This window comes from Garra rufa, chromosome 12 (assembly GCF_049309525.1).
Source record: "Garra rufa chromosome 12, GarRuf1.0, whole genome shotgun sequence".
NCBI lineage: Eukaryota > Metazoa > Chordata > Actinopteri > Cypriniformes > Cyprinidae > Garra > Garra rufa.
The window spans coordinates 41,893,843-41,908,870 of record NC_133372.1 but is presented as its reverse complement, the minus strand read 5'-3'; the positions used below and the strand labels follow the sequence as shown (position 1 = coordinate 41,908,870).

The following is a 15,028-nucleotide window of genomic DNA, read 5'->3' as shown; positions in this document are numbered from 1 at the left end:
AGGTGAGCCAAGTGTCTACAAATATGGCTTTGAATTTGGTATATTTCACACCTATACCCACCCTGCAAAACAAGAGGATTTAAAGGTAATCTAGAATAAATAAACAGTTTCAGATCTTCATACACATGGTTCTTTATCAGGAGTGAAGAATAAATAACACATATATACATTCATATGAATCAAATGCTGATCAATTCAGTTAAGATAAGCTTACAAAGCTTACTTTACTGGTATTATCTGTGTCTTTATTTGTTTGCAACAAAAATACACCCTTATGCGCTCAGAAAATTGTTTATCTCGCAAACCATAGATTAGTGGGCTTAGTAACCTAGGTAGAATATTTGTCAGCAAATACAGAATAAACAGAATAGTTGATCGACTCCGAGGAAAAAGAGCTATAAGTGCTGTACTGATGAGTGGGCTGACGTAAGACATCATACAAAGTAAAAGCTGACCCCCGTGCAGCAGTATCGTGTTCCGGGCCTTTTTAGCAGACACTCGATCTGTACTAGCAGCGTTTGCTGCGGAAACGACCTTAAAGTAGGTGACGATCAGCGTAGTCCACACAAATGACAAATACACAACATTCGACACGGTATCACTGACTGTGTGTTGCCAGGTGTTGTAAATGAAAAACTTTTGACATAAAATGGCAGTAGAGAAAAAGCTTGCTGGTTTAGTTGATAACGTGATGAATATATCACCAAAAGCTGGCATTGCTGACAGTGTCCATATGACCCAGATAAGCATGTAAGTCCTGCGAACTGTACATATTTGTGTGTGGTGTAGCGGCCTGCAAACTGCAATGTAACGCTCTATGGCCATGCAGGCCAGGTTTAGTGGAGAGTTCTGGGTGATTATAAGAGAAAAAAACAGCACAACACAACAAACGGAGAGATTGAAGACACCCACAACATGTACTGCGACTTGTAAACCCACAGTAATGGACAGCATAATCATATCATTGATTACCAAATGGATGTATAAAATGTATCTTGGGTCACTATAGAAAATGGTATTTTTGATAAAGACAAGCACAAATGTCCCATTGATGTAGTTGATGATTAGGCCGAAGACTACACTGATTAAGTTCTTGATTAAATAGTCATAAAACTGATCCACTGGAATGGTGCTGTTCATTTTGATCCTGTAACCTGCAACAGCTAAAGAATTACAGGGATTAAATTACTCACACACTCAATTGTCAGTATAAAGTTGTATGAGCTCACTTGAAGTACTGTGTATTATACTTTAGCATTATAAAAATTCAGTAAATAGAGACAGCTGAAGAGAAAAGATATTCACATTTTGTAAGGTACTATACTAAACTAACCTGCTGTATTGCTATGGCCTCTGACCTCTAATAAATGCATGATAATCCTATACTGTTTATATCCTTTTGATGATGCAATGGTTGCGCTCTCTGAAGGGCAGCTAAACAACTGAGGGTTTGTGATGAATTAATGAGCTTCTGTAAGATGATGCAAGCTTGATTAAGATTTGCATGACCTTTTTGACATTTTTAAGATACCATTTGGGCAGTTGAGATGACAATGTCCTGCACTGTGGCCGGTTAAACCGCATCTAAAACTATTCAAAACAGCATTTCCAATTTAAATAAATTGTCTAGCACAGGGGTCCCCAAACTTTTTTCTGAGCGGGCCACATCATTTTCTTTTCTTTAATGGGGGGCCGGGTCGGTTTATAAAAGAAAATTCCATGGGCCGGACTGACTACTACTATTATTATTATTTTATTATGATTTTACCTGTATTTATTATACCTTTTAATGCTAGAATAGTTTATTATTTTTTTATGCACCAGACAGACAAATGATCATTTCTTTTCAAAAGATATACAGATGCTTCTCAGTAAATTATAATGTCATGGCAAAGTTCATTTATTTTAGTAATTCAACTCAAATTGTGAAACTTGTGTATTAAATGAATTGAATTTACACAGAGTGAAGAAGTTTAAGTCTTTGGTTATTTTAATTGTGATGATTTGGCTCACATTTAACAAAAAAACACCAATTCACTATCTCAACAAATTAGAATATGGTGACATGCCAATCAACTAATCAACTCAAAACAACTGCAAAGGTTTCCTGAGCTATCAAAACGGTCTCTCAGTTTGGTTCACTAGGCTACACAATCATGGGGAAGACTGCTGATCTGACAGTTGTCCAGAAGACTATCATTGACACCCTTCACAAGGAGGGTAAGCCACAAACATTGATTGCCAAAGAAGCTGGCTGTTCACAGAGTGCTGCATCCAAGCATGTTAACAGAAAGTTGAGTTGAAGAAAAAAGCGTGGAAGAAAAAGATGCACAACCAACCGAGAGAACCGCAGCCTTGACAGGCTTGTCAAGCAAAATCGATTCAAGAATTTGGGAGAACTTCATAAGGAATGGACTAAGGCTGGGGTCAAGGCATCAAGAGCCACCACACACAGACATGTCAAGGAATTTGGCTACAGTTGTTGTATTCCTCTTGTTAAGCCACTCCTGAACCACAGACAACATCAGAGGCATCATACCTGGGCTAAGGAGAAGAAGAAATGGACTGTTGCCCAGTGGTCCAAAGTCCTCTTGAGTCGTGTTAATTTTCCACAGTCTTTGATGATTTGGGATGCAGTGTCATCTGCTGGTGTTGGTCCACTGTGTTTTTTGAATCGCACGTCAAATTCCACCTTCAAATTCCTTTCAACTGGGAATGGGGTCACTGGTTCTCAGCTGAAAAACTTTGGGTAACTGGGAGATGAGTGAAGTCTTGCTCTTGCACTTGTCCCACAAGCAGTGCTAGTTTCACCTCAAATGCTATTGAGTCATTGTGTCATCGCTCTGAATTTTCTAACTGGCTTGCGCATCACCAGTTCGATCGCGATGACACATTATGTTGAATGTACCATTCTGTTGGTGAATTTAACAAATAATTAGGCTATGTTAATGACTAAGGGAAATTTTAGTTTGAAAGCCAATCTTTATTATTATAAGTAAAACATATTTAAAATTACATTTTCAAAATATGTCTCTGGCATTGTTCAGAGGGCCGGTCCAAATGTGGGGACGGGCCACATTCGGCCCCCGGGCCTTAGTTTGGGGACCCCTCTAGCACATGCAGTTTCATCTGAGTAACCTCATACTGCTTAAAAACTAAATTTGTACTTAAAATGCAATGTTACACCACAGGTGTTTTTAGTAAATAAACAAAAACACTATATATACTATACGCTTATATACTGTGTTCATACACATACATACATGTCTTAAGTCTTAAGTAGCACAGGGTCATAATTTTTCTTTTATTCCAAAAATGTTTAGGGTGTTAAGTAAAGATCATGTTCCATGAAGACATTTAGTAAATTTCCTACTGTCAATATATCAAAACTTAATTTTTGATTAGTAATATGCATTGCTAAGGACTTCATTTGGATAACTTTAAGGGCGATTTTCTCAATATTTAGATTTTTTGCACCCTCAGATTCCAGATTGTCAAATACTTGTATCTTGATAAAATATTGTCCTATCCTAACAAACCATACATCAGTGGAAAACTAAACTTATTTATTTAGCTTTTAGATGATGACCCCTATGGCTGGTTTTGTGGTCCAGGGTCACATATATACATCTTTATCTTAGAATTTTAATGTAACTACCCATGAAGCATTTTGTCTTATACATTGATATAAACTTTTATATTAAGTCTTGATAGTGCTGAAAGATTTTTAACAATTAGCAATGTGAAGTGCTTCTTTTAAAACAGGCCTTTCATTTTTAAATACACAATTATATGTATTTGTTTTTTTGAATTATAAAGTCTGTGTTACAATGAAGTCTTTGATTTCTGAAAAAATTCTCTAATCCAGGAACAAGCATCACCTTCAAATCATTTATGTGGCATATAAATGTACAAGACATCATCCAGGCTTTTGAGAGAAATGTTTGGCTGGTTTTACTTTGTGTGCTTTAGAGATAAAGTATCTGAGCCAATACTTGCGAAACTTCTCATCCCTGAATCCATAAATCATAGGACTGAGAAATCGTGGGATAATGTAGACCAGAAGAAAATTAACATAGCGGATCTCTAGGCCGTACATAGGAAACAGTTGTATGAGCGGAGCCTGCATGGACGGCACGACAAATGCCAGCAAGCACAGCAGCAGCTGAACCCCATGGAGCAACACTGTGTTTCGGGCCTTCTTGGCTGACACAAGGTCTGTGGAGGCCGCACGGGCCGTCACCATGATCTTACAGTACGTATAAAGCAAAGTCAAGAAGACAAAAGAGAAATACACACTATCAAACACACAGTTCTTGTAATAAATCGAACGGTCTCGGAATAGGAGTGAGTGATCGCAGAAAATGGACGTGTGGAAGAACTGTGGTGGCTCTTTGGCCACTGTGATGAAAAGATCGGTGAGTGGTGGAGTGAAGCTGAGGAGGTATATGACCCCGATGATCCACATGGTGCGTGTGACCGTGCAGATGTGGCTGTAATGGAGAGGGAAGCAGATGGAGATGTAGCGTTCCAGGGCCATGCCGGCCAGGATGAGCGGAGTGGAGCGTGTGGTCGTCACAGCTGTCATGATCAGCGGACAGCAGGCAGAAGCCAAGATCTTTGAGAAGGCATAACTCACCTAAAACAAGAAGAAAAGAGCACAAACAACATGCACATTAGAAATGGCATTGTTTCCTTAATCATTATACCTAAACACATTTTTGTCACTTTCACAAAATTTTGTGAGTAAAAATGTAAACGTTTAAAGTCAAGTTTTCACTATTTATGATATGAAAGTTGTTACAATGAAGGATTCAACATTCTAAAAACACAATAGAATACAACCAAACTTACAATCACTTACAAGCTTCATTTGAACATTTTTAAATAAAAACAAACAAACAATTTTTAAAATGTTACATTTTTTTCTAAAAAAAAAAAGCTGTTTAAGTTTGATTAAAAGTGACAGTAATACAATTTTAGATATCTAAGAGATTTCTATTTCGAATAATGCTGTTCTTTTGAATTTTCTATTCATAAATGGGTCCTGGAAAATGTATTACAAAAATATTAAGCAGCACAGCTGTTTTCAACACTCAGTTTTAAACAAAAATAAATAAATAATTAGTTTTCAATTTTAGTATGAAAATTGTTGCAGCAAATGATTCAACTTTCTACTGTAATTAATACTTTACAGATTTTAATAAGGAAATAAGAAAATCATTTTCTTATTGATAATAAGGAAAAGTAGCAGAGCAGCATATTGATAGCAGCATAGAATGATTTCTGAAAGATCATGTGACTGTGGAGTAATGATGATGAAAAATTCAGTGTTGCATCATAGAAATAAATACATTTGAAGATATCAAACAGAAAACAGTTATTTTAACATGAAAATATTTCACAATATCACTTTTTTGCTTAAAATATTTACAATAAATGACACATTTGATATTTTGCCTCCAATGCAAAGTGTTTCTAAAATCATTTTAGCCTCATTTCATCTCAATACTAACCACATACAAGGCGGTGACCAGGGTCAGCTGTATGGCATCATTTATGACCATGCAGATAAACATGATATAACGTGGATCTTCGTAGAAGAAACAGTGTTTGCGGAAAGTGGACACCATACTGCAGTTAAGGATACTGAGTGCCAGCCACACAAGCATGGCCACAATGTTTTTAGTGAGAGCAGCGCTGAAGCTGTCCCGCGGAATGGCATTCAGAAGGAGTAAAGAGGAGTTACCATACTCTGAGACAGCGCTGGAGTTCATGTTCTCAACCTGAGATGATAAAGCACACATTATAGACACAGTATACACAATTACACAAAATATAATAATAGGCTACACATTCTTGCATTGTGCCATTCATCTTACTAGAGTCAAAGTCATATAAAAATTCATGATAATGATTTGTTATAGAGCATTATGGCTATAAAAGCAAGTATTGCTAACTAGTTTTAGAGATGTTGTAAAGATCTTACCCTCTTACCTAAAATGCCTCCTGCCCTATCTGACAGTCCAGGCCTGACAGTGGTGAATTATATATACTGTATGGATGTGATATAGATCAGGGTAGCTGATTGGAGGATGCACAGAATGCTTTTCAGGGGTTTGGCTTCAGCACAGTTTAGTTTTTTCCAGAGATGAAAAGATGAAACAGAGATGAAAAGCAACACATTTTAAATTAGCTGTTAAATATGCTTTAATATTTGTTGTTGTTGTTGTTGTTGCTGTTGTTGTTTTGGGGGGGCTTTTTTTTTTTTTCCTATTATGTATGCTATTTTTCTTTTAAAAAACAATGTTTTACTATAAAATCATTTTCATTCAAATTTGTATGTGGACCACAAAACCTTAAGTCTTAAGTAGCATGGGTATCTTTGTAGCAATAGCCAACAATACATTAAATGGATCAAAATGATAAATTTTTCTTTTATGCCAAAAATCGTCTCGGGTTACTAATGTAACCTTACTTCCCTGAGGGAACGAGACACCGCGTCATGGAACGCTATGGGGAACGCCATTGGCGGGCCGCACTCTGAATCATGTCTACAACCAATGAACGACGGGGGTGACGTCACAGGCGCGGTGACGTCACCGACCAGGAAGTATAAAGCACGTGCGTTTGAAGCCGGCGGCAGCTCTAAGGAATGAAGCGAGCGCCGCAGGGTGCGGGAATTATGGTCCGAGACGCGGCGTCTCGTTCCCTCAGGGAACTAAGGTTACATTAGTAACCCGAGACGTTCCCTTCCGGGAACTCGAGCCGCGTCATGGAACGCTATGGGGAACGAGACTACCAACCCTCCCATGATTACCAAACCCTGCGTAGTGTCTGTGCAACCAGGGTAAAAAGAGCCTTTGTCTAGCATTACGCGGACAAGGAGGCCCTGTAGTCCTCGGCCCTCGGGCACACGAGGAAAGGTAGTCTAAGTCCTTTGTCTGGGGTTTAGCCAGAACAAGAGGGACCGAATGACCACTGTCTAGCACTCGGCGGACAGATGGTATACGGTAGTCCTCGGTCCAAGAGGACAACGCACTCGACCTCAAGAGTGCTCCCCGGGCACCCGGGGAATGGGGTTCTACCTCTGTCTGGTCTCTTGCCAGAGCGAGAGGTGCTCCTCGGCTCACACGAGGAGTCTAGGTCCTTTGTCTGGGCGTAGCCAGAGCAAGAGGGACTGCAACGACCACTGTCTAGCACTCGGCGGACAGATGGTGTTAGGTAGTCCTCGGTCCGCAGACCCACAAGGACAGTGCACTCGACCCCAAGAGTGCTCCTCGGCCCGCAGGCACACGAGGAATGGAGGTCTTCCTCTGTCTGGTCGCCAGCCAGAACGAGAGGTACTCCGCGGCCCTCAGGCACACGCAGAGTCTTAGTCCTTTGTCTGGGAGTTAGCCAGAACAAGAGGGACCGAATGACCACTGTCTAGCATTCCGCGGACAGATGGTGTTAGGTAGTCCTCGGTCCGTAGACCCACGAGGACAGTGAACTCGACCTCAAGAGGCTCCTCGGCCCGCAGGCACACGAGGAGAGGATGATCCTTTGTCTGGGGGTTCAGCCAGAACAAGAGGGATCCAAGGCTCGGCCTGGAGCTCCGCCAGGACGCGAGGGAATAGGCCATTGTCTAGCATTCCGCGGACAAGAGGGCACTGCAATCCCCGGCCCTCGGGCACACGGGGAAGACAGTAGGGGCCTCTGCGTGGTAGCCAACCAGCGCGTGAGGCACTCCTCGGCCTTATTCTAAGGCAGACGAGGAGTCTTAGTCCTTGGTCTGGGATGAGGCCAGAATACCAGAGGGACCGAACTACACTCGGTCTGATAGCACCCTGCGTCAGAACACGAGGACAATTAAGCCATTGTCTAGCATTCCGCAGACAAGAGGGCTGTACAGTTCTCGGCCTCCAGGCACGCAAGAGAACCGTGGACCTCTTGCCTGGTTCGCCAGCCAGTGCAAGAGGCACCCCTCGGCCCTCAGGCACACGAGGAGTCTTAGTCCTTTGTCTGGGGTTTAGCCAGAACAAGAGGGACCGGATGCCACTGTCTAGCACTCAGCGGACAGCTGTTGAAGGCAGTCCTCGGCCCGCAGGCACACGAGGAATCTTAGTCCTCTGTCTGGGAGTACGCCCAGAACGAGAGGGAGTAAGACTGGGTCTGATGGCAGCATCAGGGCATGAGAGTAAGGGCTTTTGTCTAGCTTTCCGCGGACAAAAGGTAACATTGCAGATCTCTTTAGTGGCGAAGTGACTTCTCTTCTCTCCGCAGAAAGAAGGCGCCTTGCGAAGTCTCCTCCTGGCTAGGGAGGTGGCTGACTCTCTAGGCCTAGCGCACTAGGCCGAGAGCACAGCTGAGCCTGGAGCGGCTCTGAGGTCAAGTTCGTAATACCTGACAAATGTCAGGGGCGTGGACCAACCCGCAGCATTGCAGATGTCCTGGATGGGGACACCTGCCGTCAGAGCTCTCGAGGCACTCAGATCTCGAGTAGAGTGAGCCTTGAGTCCCAAGGGAGAGGGGAGATCAGAGGACTCATAAGCAGTAGATATGGCATCGATGATCCATCTACTAATAGTAGGCTTTGAAGCCGGGCTCCCCCTCTTAGGGGGGCCATAACAGACAAACAGTTGCTCTGTTTTACGCCACGTGGCAGCTCTGTGGACGTATGCGTCTAAGGCTCTGACTGGGCACATGCAGTTCAACTTCCTGTGATTTTGCTCCACGTATGGAGGAGGATAAAACGCCTGCAGCGTTACGGGCTGTGGTGCTAGGGAGGGGACCTTCGGGACGTACCCGACCCTGGGATACAGAAAGGCCTTGGCCATCCCTGGGGCAAACTCTAAATGAGACGGGGCCACTGAAAGGGCCTGCAGGTCCCCAACTCTCTTAAGAGAGGTGAGGGCTATCAGAAGCGCTGTCTTAAGGGTAAGTATGCGATCTGTAGTTTCTTCTATGGGCTCGAATGGAGGCGCACATAGGGCTTCTAGGACCACAGCCAGGTCCCACGTGGGGACCCTGGGTGTCACTCGAGGCCTCAACCTGAGCGCACCGCGGAGGAATCGTATGACCAGGGGCTCTCTGCCTACTGAGAGGCCACCTAGAGGGGCGTGGTAGGCACTTATAGCCGCCACGTAAACCTTCAAGGTGGAATGAGCTAGCCCTGCAGATAGGCGAGACTGTAGGAACTCCAGAACTGTACCAACCGGATCGCGAATAAGTTCCACTTAAGGCCATACAGTTTCCTCGTAGAGGGAGCTCTGGATTGGAGAAGGGTCTCAACAACCTCGGTTGAGAGACCCGCTCCTATGAGTTGTGCCCCCTCAGGGGCCACACCCATAACCTCCATTTCTCTGGGTGGGGGTGGCATATTGCGCCCCCAGCCTGAGACAGGAGGTCCCTCCTGACGGGAATCTCCCATGGAGAGCCGTCGAGGAGAGATATCAGGTCCGAGAACCACACTCGGGCCGGCCAGTACGGGGCTACTAGTAACAGCCGTACTTGAAACCGGCGGACCCGTTCCAGAACCCCCGGGAGCAGAGCGATCGGGGGAAAGGCGTACAGACGAAGCCTCGGCCACGTCTGTACCATGGCATCCAGCCCCAGTGGAGCTGGAGGAACTAGAGAGTACCAGAGGGGACATTGCGATGTCTCTCGAATCGCGAAAAGGTCCACCTGTGCCTGGCCAAACACTCTCCAGATCTGCTTCACCGCCTCTGGATGAAGCATCCATTCCCCGGGCCTCGGCCCCTGCCTTGACAGGACGTCTGCTCCCACATTCAAACGTCCAGGAATGTGGACTGCTCTCAGGGAGAGGAGTTTTCCTTGAGACCACAGGAGCATCCGGTACGCCAGCTTGAATAAGGGGCGTGAGCGGACACCTCCTTGATGGTTTATGTAATAAACTACCGCGGTGCTGTCTGTACGGACCAGCACGTGACGGTTTCTTAGGTCTGGTAGAAAACTCCTGAGGGCCTGGAACACAGCCAACATCTCTAGGCAATTTATGTGCCATGAGAGGTGGTGAGGGCTCCACAGGCCTTGGGCTGAGCGGCCACTCATGACCGCTCCCCATCCGGTAAGAGACGCATCTGTCGCTAGCGTGACGCGGCGGCAATGTGCCCCCAGAACCGGACCCTGAGAGAGAAACCAAGGTTTCTTCCACATGGCCAAGGCACGCAGGCAGCGCCGCGTGACCTTGATCTTGCGGAATGGGTTTCCCCTCGGGGAAAACCCCTTGGTTTTGAGCCACCACTGCAGTGGTCTCATATGCAGCAGTCCAAAAGGTATCACGTTGGACGCGGCTGCCATAAGACCTAACAGTACTTGGAACTGTTTGACAGTGAGTGACTGGCCTAGCTTGACCGCATTTACTGCAGTAAGTATGGAATCAATCCGAGCAGGTGACAATTGTGCCCGCATCGTGGATGAATCCCACACCACGCCTAGATAAGTAGTCCTCTGTAATGGAGAGAGGACGCTCTTCTTGGCGTTGAGTCTCAACCCCAGCTTTTGCATGTGAGCGAGAACAGCACCTCGATGCTGAACCGCTAACTGTTCCGAACTGGCCAGAATAAGCCAGTCGTCTATGTAGTTGAGTATGCGGATGCCCTGGAGTCGCAGTGGAGCCAGCGCAGCATCCACACACTTCGTGAAAGTCCGGGGTGAGAGAGCTAGGCCGAAAGGAAGTACTCTGTATTGGTACGCTTTGCCCCTGAAAGCGAACCTGAGAAACTTCCTGTGTTGAAGAAGGATGGAGACGTGAAAGTAAGCGTCTTTTAGATCTATCGTGACAAACCAGTCCTCGGACTGGATGTGTGACACGACCTGCCTGACAGTGAGCATTTTGAACTTCAGTTTTCTGACTGAGCGATTTAGCAGCCTGAGATCTAAGATGGGCCGAAGCCCCCCATCCTTCTTCGGAACAATGAAGTAACGGCTGTAGAACCCGGATTCCCTGTCTTGAGGAGGGACCACCTCGATGGCCTCCTTCCTCAGAAGAGTATCTACCTCTTGTTCCATTACCAGACCCTGCTCGGGGCTTACTAAAGTTGGAAATACCCCGCTGAAGGGCGGCGGCTTGCCGCCGAACTGAATAGCGTAACCCTTCTCTACAGTACGCAGGACCCACGTTGTAACATTTGGCAGTAGCTTCCACTCTGCCAGAAAGTTTACTAAGGGTACCAGCCTCTCGAGACTGGTGTCTGGATTTCTCTGAGGAACTAATTCGGAAGCCTGTAACAGAGAACTGGCAGGGAGTTCCTGAACTAGCTCCTCTGTAGACCCCCGCGGGGGCTGCGAACTCTCCAGGGCCGCTACGTTTCCGGGCGGAACAGCTAGAGGATGTTCGCGGGAGATCGCCGCGCCCTGTAACACTGGCAGGGTTAGCTGACATATCTCCTGAGGGCCACGAGGGGGCCTGGAACCCGCACCCGAGGGTACGGTGCAGACCTGCTCGTGAGGGGCTGCCCTCAACGGCCCTGAGCCACAACCGTCAGGGCCGTTTAGCCGAAGACCTCTTAGATTGAAGGACGACCCTCAGGTCGGGCTTCTTCTTCGAGGCCTTCGACTTCGAGCGTTGCTGGCCCCGCCCTCTAGGCCTAGCCGGAGGAGCACGGGCGGCAACGCTCTGCTTTTGTGCCTCACGGTATGAGGAGCTGGTACACGGCTGAGGCTGCTCCCGTCTAGCAGCCTCGGAGGAGTAAACTCGGCGAGGAAGAAATGTCCTGAACGCCGCTGCCTGCTTGCGGGCCTCCTGGTGCCTGGCGACAACTGTGTCGACCGAAGCACCAAAGAGGCCGGCTGGGTCCAGGGGGGCGTCCAGGAGCGTGACCCTGTCCTTTTCTCTGACTTCGGACAGGGTCAGCCAGAGATGCCTCTCCGCGGCCACCAGGGCTGACCGCCCCACAGCGCGGGCGGTCTCTCTGGTGGGCGCGGAGAGCGAGATCTGCGGTACGTCGCATCTCTGTGATGTTTACTTCCTCGCCATCGTTAAACTCCTTAAGCAGGTCGGCTTGGTACGCTTGGAGAATAGCCATCGTGTGCAAGCATGTACCAGCCTGACCTGCTGCCGTGTACGCCTTGCCCATTAAGCTAGATGTAAGCTTTAGTGGTTTTGTGGGCAAGGGCGGAGCCTTCAAGGACGACGCCGAGCCGGGTGACAGATAGCCCGCAAGCGTCTGTTCGACCCGTGGCATCGTCCTATAGCCGTGCTCTTCCGCACCCCCCACGTTTCCGTAGTTTTCAGAGGGGTGAAAGAGGCGGAAAGAGTACGGCTTAACCCACGACTTAGAAAGCTCTTTATGCAAGTCGGGGAAGAAAGGAAGGCTCCGCTTAGGGGGTGCTGACTTTGTCCGCAGGAAGCAATCATCAAGTCGGCTTCGCTGCGGCTCATATGTTTGTTGTTGCTCCGCGGGCCAAGAAATGTGAAGCTTGGCGACCGCGTTTGTCAGCACCTCCATCAGCTCCTCATAGTGAGGCGAACGGGGTGGCGGTTGTGGCTCCTCAACAGTGCTTTCAATGTCAACCTCCTCGGAGGAAGACAAGAGGAGCTCGGGGATCCCCTCCCGGGGGGAAGAAACCGCAGTGCGGGCTTCCACATCCAGGAGGAGATCGCTCGTTCCGCTGAGTGAGGGCGGAGATAGGGGTTCACCCGTCTCCATACCCTCCAGCAGATCGAGCTGCGATCCCCACGAGTGCAGCTGCCAAGCAGACCACGCACAAGCTGTGTGTATCGCCACCAACAATGTAACGTTGGCAGGGAGGGACACACTGCTTGTGCGGGCGCTTAACCGCCACCAAACTCTTTTTAGATAAAGTTTGTTTTGAAGCCATTGCTACTCAAATAAAAGTGTACCAAACTGGGCACGAAAAACAGCAGAATGGCTTCGACAGACACAAACATAGAGCGCTCTCGCTGAATGACAAAAGCTGCCGCCTGTTTCAAACGCATGTGCTTTATACTTCCTGGTCGGTGACGTCACCGCGCCTGTGACGTCACCCCCGTCGTTCATTGGTTGTAGACATGATTCAGAGTGCGGCCCGCCAATGGCGTTCCCCATAGCGTTCCATGACGCGGCTCGAGTTCCCGGAAGGGAACATTATGATATTAAGTAAAGATCATGTTCCATGAAGATATTTTGCTAATTTACTACCGTAAATATTAGTAATATGCATTACTAAGAATTTCATTTGGACAACTTTAAAGACGATTATTCCGATTTTTTGCACCCTCAGATTCTAGAATTTCAAATAGTTGTATGCCGGCAAAATATTGTCCTATCCTATTGGTTTTGTGGTCCAGGGTCACATATTTAATAAGATCAGGTTACTATTAGTAAAGGGCATTAATGTGCTCCATATTAGACCTCAGTTTTATAAATGTGATATGAACAAAATAAAGAAAATGCATTGTTTTAAATATTTCATAAACAGTTTATCACTCTGTTACATGTGATTATGGAATGTGTGACTATAAATACTTGTGACTATGGAATTTGATTACATATATATTTAAAAAAAAAACTGTTTATTGTGAATTTATTGATAAAGGTATTCATACATTTTATTTGATGTTTTTTTAACATCCAATTTTTTAAAAGCATAAAAACCTCTGCTTATTTAAACAATTGTTACCTTAAATTTGCTATTTCCATGTGATTTAAACCATAGAGTTTATTTTTGTTGGTATAAATGGATGTTTGTGTTGATTCAGTGATATTACAGTTTTTTTTAATTGGTTTGGCGCAGTTTTCACAAGCAATTGGTACATTTTCAAAACTCTTAGTACTTATATCCCAACAGATCATCAAAAGTGCACTTTTTTCAAACATTTAAGCATATTTTCAATTGTGTTAGTACAATACACATAATCACAAAATATCCTTTTCACTACACAAAATACGTGTTACATCTAAATAAATGTTTCATTCACAGTAACTGCCTTTCATAATGTTATCACTATCAAAGTTTTGATTTGCATCTCTTATCATTCAGTTGAATACATTTGTCTTTCATTTAATTCAACTGATCTTAATGTTTAATCAATGAATCATTCATTATGTCCATGCATTTTCAACTTGACTGATTGTTGTCTGGTCATATGTAAGTTACAAATTGCTGAGTTTTCAATCAAGAAATACTAATTACTAATTGTTTCCCCTGATGATCACAATTAGTTACCATATAAGTAGAACTGTGTTTGAGACTTTGCACTGTTCAATAGGTGAATAAATATATTTTGTTTATGTAAATATACATTGCCTGGCCAAAAAAAAGTTTCCACCAAAAAAAGGCCATACACTCTAATATTTCGTTGCACCACCTTTAGCTTTGATTACGGCACGCATTCGCTGTGGCATTGTTTCGATAAGCTTCTGCAGTGTCACAAGATTTATTTCCATCCAGTGTTGCATTAATTTTTCACCAAGATCTTGCATTGATGATGGTAGAGTCTGAGCCTTCTCCAGCACATCCCAAAGATTCTCAATGGGGTTAAGGTCTGGAATCTGTGGTGGCCAATCCATGTGTGGAAATTATGTCTCATGCTCCTTGAACCAATCTTTCACAATTTGAGCCAGATGAATCCTGGCATTGTCATCTTTGAATATGCCCATGCCCAGTGGCGCCGCTAAGAGGGGGAAAGTTAGGACAATTCTGAGGGCCCACGCACTTTAGGGCCCCCCAGAGATCTGCTTTGGTGTGGTAGGGGGGCCCAACCTCATATTTTGTCATAGGGCCCAAAATTGCGAGCGGCGCCCCTGCCCGTGCCATCAGGGAAGAAAAATCCATTGATGGAATAACCTGGTCACTCAGTATATTCAGGTAGTCAGCTGACCTCATTCTTTGAGCACATACTGTTGCTGAACCTAGACTTGACCAATAGCAGCAACCCCAGATCCAGCACTTACAGTAAATCCAGGTAGCGACTTTTTTTTTTTTTGGCCAGGCAGTGTATTTGGTTTATGTAAATGATGAGTGTTTTTTTTTAATCCTTTTTCATGTGTGTGTGTGTGTGTGTGTGTGTGTGTGTGTATAT

The 15,028-nt window shown here is 45.3% G+C and overlaps 2 protein-coding genes across 2 annotated transcripts; both read right to left on the bottom strand.

Annotated features, from left to right (window-relative positions):
* Nucleotides 1–219: 219 nt before the first annotated feature.
* On the bottom strand, nucleotides 220–1,140 carry LOC141347603 (odorant receptor 131-2-like). Its single transcript, XM_073852593.1, has one exon. It carries the CDS (start codon nucleotides 1,138–1,140, stop codon nucleotides 220–222), a length of 921 nt encoding a protein of 306 aa, XP_073708694.1.
* A 1,974-nt stretch (nucleotides 1,141–3,114) lies between these two features.
* Nucleotides 3,115–9,341, bottom strand: LOC141347334 (odorant receptor 131-2-like). Its single transcript, XM_073852339.1, has 2 exons — nucleotides 5,517–9,341; nucleotides 3,115–4,639 (listed from the first exon to the last, which is right to left on the bottom strand). Exons 1-2 carry the CDS (start codon nucleotides 5,805–5,807, stop codon nucleotides 3,920–3,922), a joined length of 1,011 nt encoding a protein of 336 aa, XP_073708440.1. The 5' UTR covers nucleotides 5,808–9,341; the 3' UTR covers nucleotides 3,115–3,919.
* Nucleotides 9,342–15,028: the final 5,687 nt, after the last annotated feature.

Excerpts from the sequence above, each read along its gene's own strand:
- LOC141347603 (XM_073852593.1), bottom strand. The coding sequence starts at position 1,140 with ATGAACAGCACCATTCCAGTGGATCAGTTTTATGACTATTTAATCAAG.
- LOC141347334 (XM_073852339.1), bottom strand. The coding sequence starts at position 5,807 with ATGTGTGCTTTATCATCTCAGGTTGAGAACATGAACTCCAGCGCTGTC. Across the intron at positions 4,640-5,516 it reads TGGTCACCGCCTTGTATGTG|GTGAGTTATGCCTTCTCAAA; the intron begins GTTAGTATTGAG and ends TTCTTGTTTTAG.